Source organism: Lutra lutra, chromosome 1, assembly GCF_902655055.1.
Source record: "Lutra lutra chromosome 1, mLutLut1.2, whole genome shotgun sequence".
NCBI lineage: Eukaryota > Metazoa > Chordata > Mammalia > Carnivora > Mustelidae > Lutra > Lutra lutra.
The window spans coordinates 15901208-15924615 of record NC_062278.1 but is presented as its reverse complement, the minus strand read 5'-3'; the positions used below and the strand labels follow the sequence as shown (position 1 = coordinate 15924615).

Below are 23408 nucleotides of genomic sequence, written 5' to 3'. Positions count from 1 at the left end.
AAAGAGAAGGTAGAAATGGAAAAGTTCCGTTTTCAGGAGAAATAAAATTTAAACAAAGAATTTGTAAAAAAATAAATGAAATGAAATAAACAAGGGCGGGGAGGTCCTTAAGCTGCCAACTCTTGATTTTGGCGCAGGTCATGATCTCAGGGTCTTGAGATCAAGTCCAGAGTCAGGCTGAGCTGGGCATGAAACCTGCTTAAGATTCTCTCTATACCTTTCCCTCTGCCCCTCTTCTCATTTGCTTGCTTGCTTGCTCTCTCTCTCTCACAATTTAAAAAAAAAAAAAAAAAAAAAAGGAAAGGAAAAAAATGAAAAAAAAAAAAACAAAAAAAAAAAAACAAAAACAAGGTATTTGTAAAACACTATAAAATTCCATATTTAATAACTGAAAAATGTTGATTTTTTTTTCCCCCTCAAAACTCTGAGGAGTCAACTTGAAGGTCATTTTCATATCTTACAAAAAGGTTAAAGATTTCACTGCATTCCCCCTAAATTATTCTTTTTATAATATAATTAAACAAAATTATTGGTCATTAACAAATAATACAGTTTTCTTCACATTTTCTGAACTTATTCAAGTTTTTTACTTTTTTCTAAATCAATATGAAAGACATATAGGACCAATAGAATTCAGAATTTTCTTAAATTACAAAGAGTAGTTAAGTGAGATATCAACCAGGATCTATGCTTATGTAACTTCATTAATTTCCTAACATAAGGAACCATATTCCAGAACTTGCTTTCATCACTGGTTCTAAAAGCCAAGCATAATTTTTCACAAAAGGAGTCAAATATTTTAGACGTAACAAATTATTGTATAATTTACATATAATATAAAAGACCACAATTATGTTTTGTGTTACAACTCTACAAAACAGGGTTTGCACATCCAGAGACTAATTAGTACTCAGAAATTATAGTATTATTCTGGCAACCAACAACATAGAATTTTTATTTAGCTGGTCAGAAATATACATTACTTAATTTGTAAATTATAAAAATGAAATCTATATGAAGACTAATTAATAAAATGACAAGATACAATGAGCTTAATTTTATAAGTCAATGTGCAAAGGCTCTGATGATTTTTACATTTGTAAGTACCTGGTCATTGACGAGCATCTCTTCAATTTCTTCTTCACCTAAGTTTTGCTGCATGATGAAACGTAAGCATTCAAAAAAAGCTGATATTACTGCTGAGCATTCTGAAAAGCTGGTTTTTATTCTTTCTGTTGATAGCCTAAAAAATAATAAATAACTATGGCTCATTCTTTCACAAGAAAGAAAATAAGCAACTCAGAAACACCAAAATAAAGAAATAGATCATACCAAAAGAAGAGAATTTTTTACAGTAAAATTCTTAAAATGAAAACTAAGAACAATAAGAACTTGAAGTGTGAAAAAAGCACAATTTCAAATACATCAACAAAAGAGAATACACAACTATTTTCTATTCAGGAACAAATCCACCTCCAAATTTTAAAGACAGGACTTAAATAAAGATAATAATGTTTTAAAAAATAATTTTGTAATCATTAAAAAAACTGAGTATATTTTATTAGATAAAACTGAGTATCTTTTATTAAGTTCAACAAGTACAGTGAAATTTTTTTTTAAATTATGACTTTAAATAGCTATCATATTTAAGTTTATGGAACTTACAAATTCTTCAGCGGTTCATTTTTTTCCATTTGGGCATTTGTATTTATCAACATACCAAAAAATGACATTTTAAAAATGGTCTATGTCCATCTAAGGTCTTACAATATTCATTACACTTTCTACTGTGTATTACCACTGAAGCCTTGAAAGTACCCAAGAAAAGCATTCCAATTGTAATTCTCTGAAAACTTTAATAAAAGTGTTTAATGAAGAGCAAAACAATATGGAGAAAATTTAAATAAGACAATAATGAGTATGTCATCCTATCCATGTATGCAAACAAGAAAAATCTCTTGTTTTAACTATCAAGAAATTTAAACTTCTTACCCTGCAACAACAGAGGTGAGGAAATTTTTGAAGAAATCCAACTTTGGATCTGTAATGGTCTGAGGAAGTTTGCTGATAAATGGCAAAAGATAAGGATATATGACAGTAGCCAGACCCCGACCACCCTCACGGACCACAGCTGACAGCTTTGGAAACACACTTTTTTTTGCATTTACATGAAGCCAACAGTCCTAACAAAGGAAAGATTATAGTAATAATTAGAGATCATAGAATACTTTTCCCAATTAGGAGACATACAGGCTCTCAGAAGTATTAATCATGTATTCTCCTTAGGCTAAAATCTCTCAACACTAAAACTAAATTTAAACTAAAACTCAGAAACTTTAATAAATTTATTACATATAGAAATCATATATCCCACATGCTTAGGACATAACTGATCAGAAATAATTAACTTAAATGACTTCTATAAAAGCTGTTCTATAAAACGGGCAGCAGTATTCAATCTTAAATATAAAATTCAGATATACTGACTTGACTGGACCACATAAGGTTTAAAGAATAATTGATACTGGCTAAACAAAAAAGTACAATAAAAACTCAATGCCATTTTATAGTCAGTTTAAAGATTTATACCAAGTTTTGGATTAAGTATTTTATTTCTAAGAAAGCATTTTTTTCCCAGTAAGTTTTAGATAGTATAATTCAATAGGCTCTCTCTCACACATATCTAAGGCTTCTAAAATACAAACTTCTAAGACAACAAATACTCCCCAATGTATTAAATGTACCTCTGTTACACACCTCAATAGTTGTAAGTGTATAAAGTACAGCTTCCCAGAGAGCTGGGCACACAATGGGGTCACTGTCATCAATGCTAAGTAGAACAGATGGGCTCACTTTAGATGCTTCCTCTTTCATCAACTGTGGAATACGCTGGCACAAAGCAGAAACTAACTCAAAATAAGCTGAGCGGATCTAAAACAAAAAAATGAAAAGCTGGAATAAATCAAAGCCTAACAGACCTACAACGAAATTTTTTACTTAATAGCTGATAGTTTATTCATACTAGCCCTCTCATTAATAAAACTAAAAAGACTACAAAAAACATTTTAAAGTCTTCCATAGAGTATGGGGGCTGAAAAGATATTAGAAACTACCACATAAAAGGGAAAGCAGAAAGAATTCAACCTTCTATTTCTTTGGCTGAAGCAAACACAGATCCTCTCCAGTGGCTGAGGCCTTCAGCTGGGGCCTCATATTATTTATTGATGCACAGGGCTACGAGGCTACACAAAGTTAAATACATCCAAACAAACAAAAAGAAACCATGAGCCACTATCAACAGAAACAAAAGATGACACAGAGATCTGAGACTTTAAATCTTAGAATTATCAGTTATAAATCCCTTGTCAACAATTTTTATTATATTTAAAGAAACCAAGGTTTAAAGAAATCTGAAAGGAAAAAGGATCTCAGAAAAAGCACAGCAAATGTGAAAAAGAATGAAGCAAAATTTCTAAACTAGAAATAAACAGGCAGAAAGAAATATAGATACATGATAGGTCAGAACTCAATTCACAGTTTAAGAACAGATAATGAGAAATAAAGAGCAAAAGAAATTATCCACCAAGTAGCATGGAAAGAGAAAAAAGATGAAAAACAGCAAGGACAACAAAAGAAACAGAGGATAAAGAAGGTTTAATATATATTAAATCAGCATCCCAAAGTGAGAGGAGAGAATGAAGCAACGGAAATATCTGAAGAGGTTAATAGCTGAGCATTCTGTAGAGCCAATGAAATACACCAATCTACAACTCAAGAAATCAAAAAAATCCCAAGCAGGATACATTAAAAAAAAAAAAAAAAAAAAAAAGCCACAAGACACATAATGGTGCAACTACAAAAAAACAAAAGCAAAAACAAAAACAAAACAAAGAGTAAACCTTGAAAGTGGCCAGAGGAAAAAGACAAACTACCTTCAAAGGAAGGACTGTAAGACTGACATCTAACTTCAATAGCAACAATATTAAGTCAGAATACAGTGGAATATCTTCAACAAAAAACAACTGCCTGTATTTAATCCTGTACCCAGTAAAAATTTATGTCAATGAGAGTGACATAGCTGATTCAGTTGGTAAAGCATGACTCTTGATCTCGGGGTTGTAGGTTTGAGCCCCACATTTCGTGGAGATTACTTGAGAAAATAAAACCTTAAAAAAAAAAAGAATGAAAGTAAAATAAAAACATCTGATAGAGGAAAGAAAATGATTTCATCATTGGGAGACCAACACAAGACATGTTCTTGTGTTCTACATACATGTTCTACATATAAGGCAGGTGATCCCAGATGGAAGATAAGAGATGAAAAAAGGAATAAAGAGCAAACAAAGCAACAAATATGTAGTAAATCTAAATGAAGATTCAAAGTATAATAATAATATTTTCCAGGATTAGAAAAATACACATACATATATACTTAACCCCATAAAGTACTTTATTTCTGCATATTTTATATAAAATATTACCAAATCAATATTAGCAGTATATTTAAAAAGATAAATATACAGCATGACTAAGTTTCTCTCTTAAATGCTAGGCTAGAAAATTATATGATCACTTAAACATATCAGAAAAAGCAATCAAGGAAATTTGATCATTAATTTATGACAGAACTACTCAGCAAATTAAGAATAAAATGGACATTTTAAACCTTATAAAATCTAGAGAAAGCATCATACTCAAAATATTAAGAGTCTACAACTATTTCATTAAAATTAGAAACAAGAAACACATGCCAGCTATCACTTCTATTCAACTAGAGGACCTAATTAATACAAAGAGACAAGGGAAAAAAAAGAATTGGAAAGTAACCCAAATAAGTAACTATTAGTCATAGCAAAATAACAGGCTATGAAAAATATTTAAAAAGATCTAAACACTGGCTATTAGAACTAACAAGAGTTTGAGAGAGTTGCTGAATATAAAATTAACATACAAAAGTATAAAATACCTACATCAGTACAAACAAAATACAAAAATGTAATAAAAATGTAATAAAAACATCCCATATTTCACAATAGCACCAAAAACTATAAACTTGTTCAGAACAGAACACATTATAAAATATTATTTTAGGATGAAAAGGGCCTAACATAGCCTAAAAATTTTTGAAAAAAAAAAAGTTGGAGGGTTTCTAAACTTATTACAAAATAACAATAATCAAGAGAGTGTGGTATTGGTGTAAGGATAAACACATAGGTAAATGGAACAGAATAGAGTCTAAAATTAAGATCCAAGATATATGGTCAACTGAATTTTTACAAAGGTGCCAGAATAAGGACAAGACAGTCTTTCAGGGGCACCTGGGTGGCTTGGTGGATTAAAGCCTCTGCCTTTGGCTCAGGTCATGATCCCAGGGTTCTGGGACAGGGCCCCACATGGGGCTCTCTGCTCCGCGGGGAGCCTGCTTCCTCCTCTCTCTCTCTGCCAGCCTCGCTGCCTACTTGTGATCTCTGTCGAATAAATAAATAAAATCTTTAAAAAAAAAAAAAAAAGACAGTCTTTCAACTTTCAGGATAATTCTATGTAAAAAGTTAACATGGGGACGTGGGTGGTTCTGATCATGATCCCAGGGTCATGGGATTGAGCCCTACCTACATCAGGCTCCCTCAGTGGGGAATCTGTTTCTCCCTCTCCCTCTCTTGCCTCCTCATGCTCTCTCTCTCTCTTGCTCAAATAAATAAAATCTTCTAAAAAATTAATTTGATTCTCACCATTATGTGACACACAAAAATTAATTCTAAATGAACCTAAACTATAAAATTTCTAGAATAAAATAGAGAAATCTTTGCAACCATGGTAGGCAAAGATTTTAGATAAGAAATCATTCCAATTTTAGTATATGTGCTGCCGAAGCGAGCACTAGATAAGAAATCAAAAGCAAGAATCATAAAAGAAAAAAATGATAAATTGGACTTCATAAAAATTAAAAACCTACTCTCTAAAAAATCAAGAAAATGAGAAATTAAGCCACAGACTAGAAGAAAACATTCATGATTCTTTATCTGACAAAATGTTTGCATCCACAACACATAAAGCACATTCACAACTCAAAAATAAAAACCAAAAACTCAGTTTTAACACGGGTAAAAGAGGGGTGCCTGGCTGGCTCAGTCGGTAGAGCATGCACTCTTGATCTCAGGTTTGAGTTCAAGCCCCATGTTGGGTGTGAAGCTTACTTTAAAATTTTTAAATAAATTTTTTTTTAAAAAATGGGGTGCCTGGGTGGCTCAGTCAGTTAAGTGTCTGACTCTTGATTTTGGCTCAGGTCATGATCTCAGGGTCATGAGATGGAGCCCCATGTCAGCTCCGTGTTGGGCATAGAGACTGGGATACCCTCTCTCCCCCTCCCTTTCTGCCTCTCCCCTCACTGCTTGCTTGTATGTGCACTCTCTTAAAAAAAAAAAATACAAAAAGCCAATAGAAACTTTAGAAATAAAAAATTAAAAAGTGAGAGAGGGGCGCCTGGGTGGCTCAGTGGTTAAAGCCTCTGCCTTCGGCTCAGGTCATGATCCCAGGGTCCTGGGATCGAGCCTCATATCGGGCTCTCTGCTCAGCAGGGAGCCTGCCTCCTCCTCCTCTCTCTCTCTGCCTGCCTCTGTGCCTACTTGTGATCTGTCAAATAAATAAAAATCTTTAAAAAAAAAAAAAAAAGTGAGAGAAAGGTTGGAACAAACACCTCAAAAAAGCCAAATAGCCAAGAAACACATTAAAAGATGTTCAACATCATCAGCCATCAGTAAAACACAAATTAAAATCACAATGAAAAATCTCTATCCCAGAGTCAGTAAACATTTTCTTTAAAGAGCCAGACAGTAAGGGCACCAGTTTTGGCTCAGTTGTTGAGTTCAGCCTTCAGCTCGGGTCATGATCCCAGAGTCCTAGGACCAAGGCCCACATCTGCTCCCTGCTGGGTGAGAGGCCTGCTTCTCTCTCTCCCACTCCCCCTGCTTGTGTTCCTTCTCTCTGTCAAATAAATAAAAAAATCCAAAAAAAAAAAAAAAAAAAGAAAAGAAGCCAGACAGGAAACAGATTAGGCTTTGTAAACCATCTAGTCTCTCCCCCAGCTACTTAACTCTGCTCTACTTGCATGAAAGCAGCCAAAGACAATACAGAGTACTATTTACAAAATTAGATGTGCAGGATTTTGACACATGAGCTATATATATAGTTTACTAATCCCTGATCCCACATCCATGAGGATGGCTTAAATTAAAACAACTGACAATATTGCAATAAGGATATGGAGCAACTAAAAATCTCACACACTGCTGATGAAAGTGTATATAATCACTTCGGTCAACAGTTTGGAAACTTCCTACAAATTTAACATATATGTACCTTATCAACCACTGATTTCTTTCCTTGCCCAAGAAAAATGAAAACCCATGTCCATACAAAGACTACATGAAACTAAGCAATAAAAAGGAATGGACTACTGATACATGAAACAGCAATGAATGAATCTTAAAACATTATACTGAGCAAAAGAGCCAAAGAATAATGTTTGGCTCCATTTATATGAAAACCCACAAAGACTAATCTGTCATAACAGAAAGCAGATCATTGGTTGCCTAGAGTTACGGGGAGGATGACACAACATTTTATCTTTAATGTTTTATATCTTGATTATAGCATTTATATGGATATGTACATGTAGATGGGTATATACATTTGTCAAAACTTATCAAACTCTCTGCCTAAAATAGCCCCATTTTACTACGATTAAACTATACCACAATAAAGTTGGTTTAAAAATTATTCTAGGAGGGGAGCCTGGGTGGCGTTGGACTTCGGCTTAGGTCATGACCTAAGGGTCATGAGATCGAGCCCCGGTGTGGGCTTCATGCTCAGCTTCAGATTCTCTGTCTCCCTCTCCCTTTGTTCCTCCCCAACTCTCCTTGCTTGCTCTTTCTCTAAAATACATAAATAAAATCTTAAATAAATATATTCTAGAATGTTTTTTAAATCCATGAATAATTTGAGAGATACACCAGAGTCATCATAAAGAGAGCAAAAGAGAGCAAGCCTCTCCAAATCATTCACTACAAGCCCAATCAATATTCCAGTGAGGAATTCAATAAATTTACTGAAATTTATATAAAAGAATGAAGTGGTTTGGTTTTGTTTTGTCTTTTTTAAGCAACCTCTAACCTCAACATGGTACTTGAACTCGTGACTCTGAGACCAAGAGTCATAAGCTGTACTGACTGAGCCAGCCAGGTGCCCTGGAAGAATAAAGTTCTAAAACAACTTGGTCAATCCTGAAGACAAGGATTAAAAAAAAGTGACTCACCTGACCACGTAGTATTAGGATATATCATAATGTCATGTTAACATGTCATATTAAAATGGAATGGATGCAAACTTCTGGTACTGGCATAAAAAAAAAAACAAAAACTAATGGACCAGAAGATAAGGTTTAGAGATAAACATATGAACATGTAGAAATTTAATGTACCACAATGGCAGGACCATAAATTTGTTGGAAAAGAATGAACAGTTTACTAGGTAATGTTGGGAAAACTGGCTCATTATACATGAAGAGAAAGGTAACTAACTAGATCTCTACTTAACCCTGTATAAAAAGGTAGATTATTAATGGATTAAAAACTTCATATGAGAAGTAAAAATACTATAAAAGATATAAGTATTAAAAATAGTTTTTATGGCTTAAAGTGGAAAAGGCCTTTATATGCCAAAATCAGTGACTTTGATTACAGGAAAACCACAATTTCTTTCTAAAGAGGACATAGGAGGGTAACCTGGGTGGTTCAGTCAGTTAATCTGCTACCTTCAGCTCATATCACGATCCCAGGACCCTGGGATCAAGCCCTGTATCAGGCTCCCTGTTCAGTGGGAAGTCTGCATTTCCCTCTCCCTCAGCTTCTCCCCCTGCTTGTACTTGCTGTCTCTCTCTCTAATAAATAAAAAAATAAATATTTTAAAATTAATAAATAATAAATAAAGACGACCTAGGAAAGGTGACAGAATGGTAGATTACTTGCAATGCCTAAAAACGACAGAAGTATTTAGGATATACAAAGAACTCTTGTTTAAAATAAGAAAACTTCAAAAGAAAGAGGAGAAAGATATACCCAAGTAGTTTACAGAAGAAACACAAAAATTTTAAAAGCTTATGTAAAGATGCTAAAAGTCACCAGTCAGCAGAGTAATTACAACTATCATTTGAACTCCTGTTAGAGAGATAAAAATTTGGGGGCTGAATGATGCTCAGTTCTGGCTAGAATATAAGGATATATACAGGACTCATCATGCAATGACAGCTGAGACTAATATTCAGGTGAACAATCTGGCATCACTTAAAAAAATAAGTATGCATATATCCTTTGATTCAGCAATTCAGAAGTTAAGAGAATTTCAGAAAAAGAAATCCTTGCAGATCTGAAGGTATATGAGGATGTTCACTGCTGCACTGTTTGTGAGGGCAGGGAGTTGGAGGCAATCAGGGTCTCCACCACTGAGAGAAGGCAGTGCGCGTAAAATGGAAGGGATGCAAATTTCTGAATACTACATAGTAGTTAGAAGGCACGGACCAAATATACATATAAGAACATGATAGATTTAAAGTATTTTAGTACTCTTTCCTTTTTTTTTTTTTGGAGAGACAGAGAATCTTAAGCAAGCTCCATGCTTAGAGTTGAGCCCAACAAAAGGTTCAATCTCATGACCCTAAGATCATGACCTGAGCCAAAATCAACAGTTAAGACACTTAACCAACTGAGCCACCCAGTACTTAAGAAGTACTAAGTAAGGGGTGTCTGGGCAGCCCAGTCGTTAAGTGTCTACCTTTGGCTCAGGTTGTGAGCCCAGGGTTCTGGGATGGAGACCCACATCGGGGTTCCCAACTACTTCTCCCTCTCCCACTCCCCCTCCGCTTGTATTCCCTCTCTCGCTGTCTTCTCTGTCAAATAAATAAGTAAAATCTTTAAAAAAAAGAACTACTAAGTAAAAAATAAATGGAATGAAATATAATACCATTTATGTGAATTAAAAATACAAGCAAAAAGGCTCTGATGCGCCTAACAGATAAAATTCGTGTTAGATAAGCTTCATTCAGGTGGGACTTCTAGTGCTATTGTCCATGAGTTTAATGTTAATGAGTAAGCCATATATATTAAGATGTTTTTAAACATACATTAAACAAGGTTATATGTTGACCAACTGAGAAAAACGATGAGACCAAAGACTTGCAGGCATCTAATCTTGTATTTCCCCTAAGAGCAATGCTTCAGTATTCACTAATTCAATGTTCCTAGGTTCTTCATATAACCTAATTACCATGAATAACAAGCACCAACTTTATATACAAAAGGACATACACTATGCACATTTAGAATGGTTAGCTGGTAGAAGGGGAGGATGGAGAGGGAAGCAGAGACAAAAAGAGAAAAAAATGCATTAAGTTAGAAGAGCCTCACACAAAACAATTTTGAAGCACCATGAACAGAGGAGTATAATATAACTCAGAATTTGAGGTCTAAATTACTAAATAAAAAAGTGAAAATGCAATAATATTGCAGTAAAAGAGGAATTCTGTCCAACCACGAAGATTTGTTCAGAGTTTTAAACACAAATAATATGCATAAAGCAAAAATATAAACAATATCAAAGTGGAAAAAAGGTATCACAGAAATGCTTACAGTAAAAGATTAAGATACCTGAGGTATACTGTGTTTTCCATACTTCCAAAACTTATTCTGTGATAAAAGAGACTTAAATTTCTCCTCCAGAGAATCAAGCTCATTATCAGGTAACAGGCAAAGCAGTTTTTTTAATGCCAATAAGGAACAAGTTACAACCCGATAGAATTTAGCTTCTCTTTCCTCCTCTGGAACGGTTCTTGATGTGAAAAGAAAATAAATATATATAAGGATTGAGAATAAGCCAAACTACATATTTGGTACTTCTATTTAAAATGTTTTATCATTAAACAGCTATTGAAGTTGCTTTATTTCTACATTCTATCTCCCTGTGCCAACCTTCCTCCCTTAAAATACAAACATAAACAGAATTTTAATCACATATTTTCAACTAATACAAGGTCAAAGTAGATTAAAAGCTGTGGCTTGAAAAAAAACTGCAAATATACTGCTCTCAGTAGCAAAATGATTCTAGGAAACGGGTATCAGTGCATCTAAGATTACTTCCCATTATGAACTTCTAATAGTTTATTAGTACATAAAAGTAAATGGGACATTTTACTACTCTTTCAACAGAACTATCCATAGTTCTTCACTATTTTAACCAGACCTTAAAATGATTCCTGCTAGGACTATCAAAAGGTAAATGTGGGAAAAATATAAAAATATTTCTTTGTAAAAGAATAAGACACATAACTTCCAGATAATTCCAATTAATTTACAACGGGAAAACTATGAGGATTTCACCACTGGAATCCCTGGCCAGGGTGAATGGACAGCCTCATCCACTGAAGGACTCTCCGAAGTAATTACTACAATGAATGAATTTACAATAGATAATTCCAATTAAATAACAGGACAACTTGCAAGTAAAAACACTTAAAACAGCACCTGACATATAGCATTATATTAAGTATTTCCAGCTCTACTTTTACAAACCCTTTTTTAAAAAATGTAACCTTGAAATGGTCATCTTATTATTTATGAGCGAAAGAAATCCTTAACATGAGTTACATAGATAGAGCATAACTTACTGTGGGTCACTGAGTGTATCAGGTGTTTCTTTTATAAGATGATCCTGCAGCACCTATGGAGGGGTGAAAATTCCATAGACTTGAGATTTTATTGAACTGTCAATGGTGAATAGTCCAAGCATAAACCTTATCTGACCTTAAAGTGTTTACCCCATCCCAAAAAAGTAGCAAATTAAGGAGCAAAACTAAAAGATATGAACTTTACCTATTTTTCTTTCCCTATCATTCCCCAAGTTTGACTGCTTTGGGGGTAAAAAGGAGAGGGTACTTCTTCTGAACATCTCCAATACCTGTCAAGAGGAATTTTCCCTTAAATATTCCTGGTCTCTTGCTCCTCCTCTCCTCTTCTACACAGCAGTTGAATTCCCGAGGAACAAGTTTGGGAGAGAAATTAGGTTGTTTTCTTCTCCCCCCTTTTTGAGTGCCTCCCAGCTCACAGAGGAGACCACATGTTGTGCTCTGCTTCATCATGGAGGAAAGTCTAAGGTTCCACTCAAAGTAGGTAAGTCTGCCTACTTCCAGGGTGCAGACTAGGGAACCTACTGTTCTAGTACCCCTTTTATCAGCAGTAACAACAGGTAACATTTAGTTAGCTTTTCCACATGTTCAGTATTGCTTTGAACACATTTCATCCATTAATTAAATTAATCCTCACAATTACACAATAAGGTAAAATTTCCACTTTAATAGATGAAAAAATGAAGGCATAGAAACTTGCCCAAGGTCACATGCAAAACTAATGGTACATACCCAATGGTATGACTCAGAACCTATGTTCTTATGGACAGTATAATGTAATACCTATAAATCTGACATTTTGGTCTTCATTTGCCTAACTCTTCTAGACAAAATTGGTGTTGAACTTGGGAAAGTTCAAACTCAGTATCTGTATACATAACCAAGTAAAGGGAGAATAATGGAGGAAATAATCCACATATCCATCCATAATAAAACCAAGAACAAAAAATCCACCAAATGAAAGACTATGAACAGCCAAATCAGTTGTCTCAAAATCCATTTTCTTAAAACCTTTAGTGTTCCAACTCATCACACTTCACTCTCACAACACTTATCACTTTGATATTTTTTATTTTTTTTTAAAGATTTTATTTATTTATTTGACAGAGAGAGATCACAAGTAGACGGAGAGGCAGGCAGAGAGAGAGAGAGAGAGAGAGAGAGAGGGAAGCAGGCTTCTTGCTGAGCAGAGAGCCCGATGTGGGACTCGATCCCAGGACCCTGAGATCATGACCTGAGCCGAAGGCAGCGGCTTAACCCACTAGTGAGCCACCCAGGCGCCCTCACTTTGATATTTTAAATAAACCAATGATTCTTGGGTTAGAGAACTCCCTTTGAGAATATGATTAAAGCTACAAACCCTGTCCCTAGAAAAACAAACTTGGTAAACCTGAAAAAAAAAGAATGGAAGAACCAAGAACTTAAACACGGAAACAGAACGCACATGTGTATGTAGGAGAGGTGTTAGGTGGAAAGATATGTAAGGCTATTTTTATGGTCTTCTGAAGGGCAATTTATCACTATCTACAAAAATTTTGCATGTTCTTATCCTTTGACCCAACATATGGTTACTATAAATTCCATCACTCCCACAGGGTATGAAGAGATCTATTCAAGGATTGTTCACTGAAGCAGTATTTGTTATAATAAAAAACTGAGGGAAAACCTCAAATGTTTATTAATATAAAAGGAATTAAATAAACCATTGTACATCCATATCAGAAAGCCAAAAAAAAAAAAAAAGAATGAAGTAGATCTGTGTACATGTACTGATATAGAAATGTGAAGAAAAATAAACTTAGATTTATTTTTTAGATGTATTCTTTCTTCAGATTTTGTAACATAAAGCATAAACCGAAATCTTTTAAGTACTATGACTAAGATTTATAAATTAAAGATGAAACATTTAAATAACTTATAAAGATTCAATCCAAAATGTTACTTATGTTAAAAATCAAAAATGGGGGGGCGCCTGGGTGGCTCAGTGGGTTAAGCCGCTGCCTTCGGCTCAGGTCATGATCCCAGGTCCTGGGTTCAAGCCCCGCATCGGGCTTTCCGCTCGGCGTGGAGCCTGCTTCCTCCTCTCTCTCTGCTTGCCTCTCTGCCTACTTGTGATTTCTCTCTGTCAAATAAATAAATAAAATCTTTAAAAAAAATAAAAAATAAAAATGGTCAATTTTGTTAAACACCATTTTTAAAAGGTCCTCTTCCATTAGGAATATTTCACTTACTTATTCCTTCACAAGGCCACATAAAAGAGTTGTCATTATAATATGCCTTATATCCCTTAAATATTTGAGGGAAAAAAATAGAGAACAGTTCTATGAACTTACACTAGTAATTTCATCCTTACAAAATGCTATGGCTTCAGGTTGCTTGCTTGGAGGGAAAGCTGCTTCAAAGGCCTCTTTTGCTGCAGATGCAGCTGGTGTGTAAGTATCACACTGAGCCATCAGCCAATAGCCCATTAAACTTTTTAAGTAAGGAGCCAAGTGTTTCTTCACTTTAAGAATAAGTTTTTCAAAAGCCTGCTGTGTGGCTTCTCGAACCCGGCGATCATGGTCCTATTGAAAATACAACATAGTTTAAAATAGCTCTAGCCCATAAAAATACAAATACAGACATTTCTGGATATGCTATGATGACCCATTAATAAGAATTCACCTATGGGCAGTGCTAAACTAAAATTATTAAGTTTAAAAATTGTGAAAATTTTATTAATTTTTCCTTTTCCCCTTCCTGCATGAGATAAAAACTATTCAAGATAGACTCAAGATTAGGCATTGAATACTGAGCAAGTCACACTCACTCTTTTGCAGCAAACATGCAAAGAAATTAAACTGTCAAATTTTACTATGACTAGAAAGTAGGTAATTCTCTAGTAATTACCTAATTTCTGAAATCAGACTCCCAATATACTTTATACAACTAACATGATCCAATCTGTATAATACTGACATAACATTTTATAATTTTCACCAAAAATGAATCATATAAATTTAACAGTCCCCATGACTTCAATCAAAAACTATAACAAAACAAACAAACCTAGTATACGTTTTTGAATACTTACAAGTGAAATTTTGCAGAAAATTCTTGGCCAGTATGGAAGGACTCCTTTCACAATTTCTGTGTCTCTCTCTGTACACATGGTTCCAAATTCCTGCATAGCCTAAAAATAAATTAGCAACATTACTAAGGACCAACAGCCATAATATTGGCTATTGATTATATTTATTCTGTTCCAGAAGCTTAGTCTATTTTATGCAACAGGAGAATACACTGCTTCTGTTTATGCCATATGGGACTAATCTGAAGAGTTCCTTCACAGTACAGAAACTTTTTTTTTTTTTTTAATAAAATGTATACAAATAAAAAACTCCATTTAATACTATACGGTCAAAATTACGTTCTGTGATGGGAAAACCACACACCCAGAATTCCAAAGTGGAATTCTGATAAAAAGGTAAAAGGTAAAAACTAAGCTTACGTCTGTGTGTCAGCAAAAAGTACAACTGTAAAAGAACTTATTAGTGATAAATGATTGCTCATTTTTCTTTACATAAAGTATACCAATGACATTTTGTTTTAACAAAAGGATTTTCTTGATCATTTTTATGAAAAACATAAAACTTGCTTTTAATTTTGTCGTGACATCTTTCTTAGAAAGTTTCCGCAGCACCATTCGGAAATCAGAATCTACAAGACTGTCAATTTCTTCAGCTCCTTGAATAGCAGGAACATAGCCTAGGTCACTCTGAGATGTTCCAAAACCAATAAATCCAGGCACCGTTCCCTGTTCTTTGGCAAGCAGTTCTGCAGCTCGGCCACTGTTTGAAGGCTGATAAGAAAGTTGGGAGAAAAAAAGTCAGAGTACAGGAAGCATTCAAAATTTAACTTTATGTTCTTGTCCTTGACAATTCTCAGAGAGGAACAAGCTTTTCTTTGATAACTTTTTAAAAAAGATTTTATGTATTTGTTTCAGAGAGTGAGAGAGTGAGAGCACAAGTGGGAGGAGAGGGAGAGGGAGAAGCAAATGAGCCTGACATGGGACTGGATCCCAGGACCCTGGAATCAATCATGACCTGAGCCAAAGGCAGATGCTTAACCAACTGAACCACGTAGGCACCCTTACTTGAGAACTTCTTATTTCCTAGCCTAAGATTTCATCTACTGCAATGTTCCCATCACCAAGAACCTATCAATAATGACCCTAGTGCTATTTCCTGGTCTGCTAAACATCAGAACAATGATGGTTAAATTAGATACAATCCATTAGTGGCTCACGGTATCATTTCCAAAAAAATAGAATAAAACTTTAAAATACAGAATGCATCACATTTGGTAAGAATAAGTACTATTTCATAAAATTTTTAATTTCCAAATTAAATATAAACACACATGTGTACTATGTAATGATATAAAATTAATTAACACGTGACTTACATCTTTTCATTCATCCATTCAACAAATATTTATTAAACCACCACCATGGGACAAGTCTAATGACGGCTGTTTCTAAGATTACGAGCTCCTTGAAGGTAGGCACACTCATTTCCACATACACAGAGTTACCCTAACTTCTTTGAGCTATAATGTATACAAATTACATTACTATGGACATAAAATCAATTCAATGGTCAGCATATAAGATACACTCCTTTGAACCATAGTCAGTACTTTGTTAGATGGATACTCAATATAGTAGCTTTCTAGCACAAAAAGTTAAGGAGCTGGTTTTAACAAAAAAAAAAAAAAAAAAAAAAAATATATATATATATATATATATATATATATATATTTAAACTGCTGAAAGAATGTAACATATTCATTGTCATCTAATAGAAAAATACCTCTGGGACACCTGGGTGGCTCAGTTTGGTTAAGCCTCCGACTATTTGGTTTCACCTCAGGTCATGATTTCAGGTGTTGTGAGACTGAGTCCTGCATTGGACTCTATGCTCAGCGTGGAGTCAGCTTGAGAGTCTCTCTCTCTCCCTCTAGCCCTCCCCCTGCTCACGTGCATTCTCTTTATTTAAGATTTTAAATAAAACCTTTAAAAAAAAAAAAAAAAAGGAGGGGTTCCTGGGTGGCTCAGTGGGTTAAACCTCTGCCTTCGGCTCAGGTCGTGGTCTCAGGGTCCTGGAATCGAGTTCCGCATGGGGCTCTCTGCTCAGCGGGGAGCCTGCTTCCCCCTCTCTCTCTGCCTGCCTCTCTGCCTACTTGTGATCTCTCCCTCTGTCAAATAAATAAATAAAATCTTTAAAAAAAAGAAAGAAAGAAAGAAAATGCCTCAGTTCATTCTCCAGGATGACATTACAATCTATTTAAATTCACCTCTTCCTTTAATTAATTAATCAATTAATTAATTCACCTGTTTCTGATTTCTGAGCCACCAGGCACCCTCTGATTTCTTTCTAAGAATGGTTGAAAGAGCTACCTAAATGTGTGACTCAATTTGCTCAAATCTAGCAAAATTGTGTTTGGAAAACTCATCTGTCAAGAAATAATCTGGACTATTTTCTAAACTGAAATGAGTAACCAGAAATGAAAATGATAACCTCAATTAATTTTTTTTTCAAAACAGTAGCATTTAAAACTGACTTCAAAAAAGGTTATCTATTTTAGAACTTTCTTAAAATGAACTAACATTATTCAGTTCACCTTTCTCCATACTGGTATAAAGATAAACAGCTATAGTGGAAGTTAGTGAACTATAATACAATTCAGAAAACTAAATATGATAACATCAGAACTTCAGAATTTTATCTATATCATTTATAAAGTTTTATTATAAAGTAGAATAATGAAATAGTATAAAAATTAATGCTAAAAAAAAGGAGTCAAGGGATGCCTGGGTGGTTCAGTTGGTCAAGCATCCCACTCTTGATCTCAGCTCAGGTATTGATCTCAGGGTCATGAGTTCAAGCCCCGCACTGTACTCCATGCTGGGCCTGAAGTGTATTAAAAAAAAAAAAAAAAAAAAAAGCTAAAAGAGTCAAGGCTGAATTCTGAACCAACCTGAAATATACAAGCTGAAGAAAAGGTATCAGATTTCCAACTTCCAGTTTTAAAGTAACAAATTATTTCAAAAATATACTAATTGTATCTTTAATTCAATGTCTACTTTGAGTTTAAAATACAGTTACTGGGGGAGCTTGGGTGGCTCAGTGGGTTAAAGCCTCTGCCTTTGGCTCAGGTCATGATCCCAGGGTCCTGGGATGGAGCCCCGCATCAGGCTCTCTGCTCAGCGAGGAGCCTGCTTCCCCCCACTCTCTCTGCCTGCCTCTCTGCCTAGTTGTGATCTCTGTCTGTCAAATAAATAAATAACATCTTTTTAAAATAAATAAATAAATAAAATATAGTTACTGTTTCTTGTTACTTCCTCTACTGCATGTTAAATGCTTATACCCACAGTTCAAGAATAAGAACCTTGATTCTATTTCTGGAAGTTAATTTTCTTATACTACACCTACATTCTTTTGTGCCTGTCCTCTCGAAGTAGTAGACATAGCAATCCTAAGTCTACAGTTCAAAGGCCAAACTCAGGAAGACTTGCAAGGTCTTTCCCCATCTGGCCTTAGCTTTCCCCAGGCTTATCTTCTGACACTCTTCCTCCCTTGTCACAGTTCCCCCTCTCTTCTCCCACCACTTTTGCTACCACCACTTATGCTCCAGTCCCAATTCAATTTTCTGAATATGCTATGCCTTTCACAATCTTATCTTTGTGTAATCTTTTCTCTCCACCTGAAAACCTTTTCTTCCTTTTCACTGCCTGACAAACTCCTACTCATCCTTTAAAACACACTCTTGTTTTCACTGCTTGCCTCCTTCAGGTCAATTACCATTCTTTTTCTGTTCTTCCATCTTCTTTCTACTCATACCTATATATCATAATTCTTTAATACATTATAATCATTTGCTTACTTATAGTCTATCAACAAATAAATAATTCAAAAATAAGAAACATCTATGATCTTTGAGTACATGGCATTAAGTACTCAAAGTCTTCTGTTGAATGAAAGAATGCCATTCTTTTTAATTTTTTTTAAGATTTTATTTATTCATTTGACAGAGAGAGAGAGGTCACAAGTAGACAGAGAGGTGGGGGTGGGGGGGAAGGGGGGGGAAGCAGGCTCCCTGCTGAGCAGAGAGCCTGATGTGGGCCTTGATCCCAGGACCCTGAGACCATGACCTGAGCTGAAGGCAGAGGCTTAACCCACTGAGCCACCCAAGAATGCCATTCTTAAATTAAAATCTCAACTTAGCAACTTGCCCTTTCTCTAAGCCTTAGTACCACCATCTTTTTTTTTTTTTTTTTAAGATTTTATTTATTTATTTTTTGACAGAGAGAGACACAGAGAGGGAACACAGGCCGGGGGAGTCAGGAGGAGAAAAGGTTTCCTGTGGAGCAGGGAACCCGAAGTGGGGCTTGGATCCCAGCATCCTGAGATCATGATCTGAGCCGAAGGCAGATGCCTACCAACTGAGCCACCCAGGTGCCCTAGTACCATCAACTTTAAAATGGGAAAATAGTAACTAAGTCATTACTTGGATTGTCAAAATTAAATGTAAATGTTTAAACCATTAAAACTGATTCCAGCAAGGATCACCAAAGGATGCTAAAACCATTAGGTGAAAGTTTGTGAGAAAAAAGATTACTCCCAGTCTCAAAATACCACTCCCCATGTTATTTGTTAATAGCAGACAGAAAAAGATACCTTTATGATGGACATCACCTTAACCAAGTGATTAAACAACACCAAAAATGGAACAAACAAGCAGCATGTGCACCCTGATAAACTGATGATGATATACCATTTATGAAGCATTCCTATCAAAAACTGTTTATCCTGAATCTCCCCATAAGGAACAATCAGACAATTCTAAATTAAGCAAAAGTGCCCTAGACTTTTCCAAATTGTCCATCATAAAAGAACTGCCCTCAAAAGAAAAAGAAAAGAAAAAAAACCCCAAAGGAAAACTACCTAGAGCTAAATGGTTAAATGAATGGAATCACTAAATCCTTCATTGTATCCTAGGTGTTTTTTAAAATGCTGTATCTAAAAACAAGTTATACAGAACATTACTGAGATGACTACAGAAATCTGAATACAATGTTACATATTATTAGACAGTAGTACACTGAGGTTAAATTTTATGCATGTTGTAACTGCTCATGGTTATGAAAAAGAATTGCCTTTGTTTCAAATATATGTGTTGAAGGACTCAGCAGTTAAATGTCATGATAGATGCAACTAATTCTCATATGGTTCAGCAAAATACGTATATTTACAGAAAGAAAACAAATGTGACCAAAATATTTAACAATTGATGGATCTAGGTAAAAAACATATGGCTGGGTCCCCTGGGTGACTCAGTGGGTTAAAGCCTCTGCCTTCGGCTCAGGTCATGATCTCAGGGTCCTGGAATCGAGCCCCACATCAGGCTCTCTGCTCAGCAGGGAGCTTGCTTCCCCCTCTCTCTCTACCTCCCTCTCTGCCTACTCATGATCTCTGTCTGTCAAATAAATAAATAAAATCTTTAAAATATATATATAACTTGTCAGTCTAATATTTTTGCAACTTATCCTTATATTTGGAATATTTTTAAATTTTTAAAAAATTGTTTAAATAAGAAAATTAAACTTAACTGAGAATGCAAGTAAAGTGCTTAACACAGTACCAGCAAAAGGCAAGTTACTATTATTACAGTTGGTACTATAGGCCAAAAACAGATTAAGTGACAGATCTAACAAAATGTTGTACTGAGATCACTAGAATTTGATCAGAAACAGGAAAAATGCTTTCTCATAACATTGAACTGTGCCAAAACAAGATTAGTACTGTAAAAATACATTATTATAATGTCCCTAATCATAAGTTTAATCTACTTTGGGGTCTTCTTTAAACAAGTATTTAGGGGCACCGGGGTGGCTCAGTCGGTAAGCCTCTACCTTCAGCTCTGGTCAGGATACCAGGGTCCTGGGACAGAGTGCCCCCCCCCCACCGTGGGCTCCCTGCTCAGTGGGGAGCCTGCATTTCCCTCTCCCTCTGCTCCTCCCCCTACCTGTGGCCCCTCTCTCTCTCTCTCTCTCTCTCTCAAATAAACAAGTAAATAAAATCTTTTAAAAAACAGAGTATTTGGTGAGCTTCTACTATACACTAATCTTGTTCTAGGCTCCTAGGACAATAGCCTTCATAATACATCCCAGTGAAGCAAGACAGTAAATGAAGAGAGACTTAGTAAGTTACACAGTATGTAAGAAGTCGTAAGTGCAAAAGAGTAAAATAAAGCAGGAAAGGAGCACAGGGAGTGGGAGGAGGGCTATACTTTAAAATAGGGCGATCATGACAGACCTCACCGGGGTGTCTCAGGCAAAATTTGTAGCCGTCTAACAAAGAGCGTTAGGGAGCCTGCCAGGCAAGGTCAAGGCTCGGTGAGGAAGTCAGTGTGGCTGGATGGAGCCAGCGAGGAGGAAGCTGAAGATGGTGCCAGAGAAAGGAAGAGGCCGGAGGGTGATCACATACCATGTTTACCATCGTTTAGGGATCTGGCCTTTACCCCGAGGAATCTGGGGAGCCCCAGCAGATTTTTGAGCAACAGAGCGACATGATCCGAAATGCCCTGCACACGAGGTTCACTTTAAATGCTTTCTACCCAACTCCCTTGTTCCCAGTGCCAGCCACCCCGACCCCCGCTAGCCTGGCCAGGTAACCTTCCCATTGAAACGGATACTGAACCATTCCTTAATGGAAATTGTAGGATGTGTGCTCGGGTGGAGACAGCTCCATGGAACTGTCTGGTATGGAACATTTTTTCTCTCACAAATCCCCAATCTGCTCACAGACAACTCACCCCGTTCGTGGGGACGAACACACAACAGAGAGGTCACACTCGACACGCAAACACACGCCTCCCTACAGCCGCGCTCCACGCGCCCTCTGGACGCGCGCGTGGTACAGACAGCGGCTGCGAAATGAGGACTCCCCAGTCCGCCGAGACCCTCCGCACTCACCCTCAGGTTTCCCTTGGTCCGCTGCTTGTTCTTCCCGCCCATGGTCGCAGTCTTACCCGCACTCTCAGCCCGCAGCCCCCTGGTTGACACGGCCGGGCCACAACTTCCGGCCCCTGTCGCCGGAAAAGGGCCGACTAGAGCGACTTCCCCGGCCCTCCCCTTCCGCCACCCACCCCGCCCTCCCACCGCCCCACTTCCGCTCCCGCCTCCCGCCGCGTCCTTCACCATCCGCCGCCGGAAACGTCACAACTGGAGCCCCGCCTTTATGAGTTACGTCATCAGTGCCCAATAAGAGGCCAAGCACGAGCCCTGAAGCTTCAAATCCTGTCTTTTCCCGCTTTCAGGGAACCGGATTTGTTCCCTGAACAAATAGGAAATTAGGAATGATCCGTACTATGGCCATTTTCACGTAAAGGTAGCGGAAGAATGACACGGTAGTGGCTGTGGAAACAGGGAAATGGTTGACGCAAAATGCAATCATTCTAATCACCTGGGCGTGTATTAGAAATACAGAGGGGCCCCTGGATGGCGCAGTTGGTTAAGATACCACTCTTGATTTCAGCTCAGGTTCTGATCTGGGCATCTTGGAATTGAAGCCCGTCTCTGGCTCTGTGCTCTGTGCACACAGCAAAGAGTGGGCTTCATGTTCTCTCACCCTTCCCCTTAACCTCTCCTCTTTGTGCGTGCTCTCCTTCTCTCAAATAGATAATTTTTTTTTTTTTTTAATGCAGACTGTCAAGTCCACCTTAGGGCTATTGAATCAGATTCTGCATTTTTAAAAAGTGGGCTTCCCTAAAAAAGGGGGGGCTCCTTGCTTGGGGGGGCGGGTAGCTGAGACCAAGAATCAGAAACTTAACTGACTGAGCTACCCAGGCACCCCAGATTCGGCATTTTTTTTTAAATTTTATTTTATATAAACACATAATATATTTTTATCCCCAGGGGTACAGGTCTGTGAATCGTCAGGTTTACACACTTCACAGCACTCACCATAGCACATACCCTCCCCAATGTCCATAATCCCACCTCCCCTCTCTCAACCCCCCTCCCCCCATCAACCGTCAGTTTGTTTTGTGAGATTAAGAGTCACTTATGGTTTGTCTCCCTCCCAATCCCATCTTGTTTCATTTACCAGATTCGGCATTTTTAACAAGATTCCCAGGTGGTGTTAAAATTTGAGAAGTAGTGCCCTAGGCGATATTCTCTAAATCCCCGCCTTTTCATATCAAAATTGTTAAGTGTGATTTTTAGAAAAGTCTAATAAAATTTGAAATGTAAAGATCTAAGTGATTTTGTACTAAGTGATTTTGATTCTCAATGACACTAGAGAAACATAAGCACACATTGCTACTTATTGTCTCTCATGTCCACATACTCACCCCTTTACACTCAAATCCATGATACTGAGACTCTGCCAACTATTTCTCCTTTATTCAACTGGCCCTGTTAGGTTCCATCCATAGTGGGGACTAGAAGGAGACTGGGACAAGAAGGAGTATCGACTTGCTCCATTCCCTTAGCGTCATCCCAGCAGTGGCACTTTGCCCAGGCAGCATCAATTCGTTTACGGGGCAGTTGGTTTCACTCTGCATCTCTTTTCCAATAATCAACCACCCTTATTGTGCACCTCAGGGTTACCAGTAACTGAGGACCCAGGTA

At 36.6% G+C, this 23408-nt stretch overlaps 1 protein-coding gene across 2 annotated transcripts in view; it reads right to left on the bottom strand.

Annotated features, from left to right (window-relative positions):
* LTN1 (listerin E3 ubiquitin protein ligase 1) overlaps positions 1-21937 on the bottom strand; it is a 69208-nt gene extending 47271 nt beyond the window's left edge. The window contains exons 1-9 of one of the 2 annotated variants that reach the window (XM_047721437.1): positions 21750-21937; positions 15369-15572; positions 14805-14903; positions 14065-14295; positions 11714-11766; positions 10698-10878; positions 2758-2931; positions 1993-2183; positions 1108-1243 (exon numbers count right to left, since the gene is read on the bottom strand). In XM_047721437.1, the coding sequence (XP_047577393.1) occupies positions 1108-1243; positions 1993-2183; positions 2758-2931; positions 10698-10878; positions 11714-11766; positions 14065-14295; positions 14805-14903; positions 15369-15572; positions 21750-21791 (1311 nt within the window). In that variant the 5' untranslated portion in view covers positions 21792-21937. The remainder of the gene's footprint in view (positions 1-1107; positions 1244-1992; positions 2184-2757; positions 2932-10697; positions 10879-11713; positions 11767-14064; positions 14296-14804; positions 14904-15368; positions 15573-21749) is intronic. The other variant, XM_047721429.1, reaches the window with a different exon arrangement.
* Positions 21938-23408: the final 1471 nt, after the last annotated feature.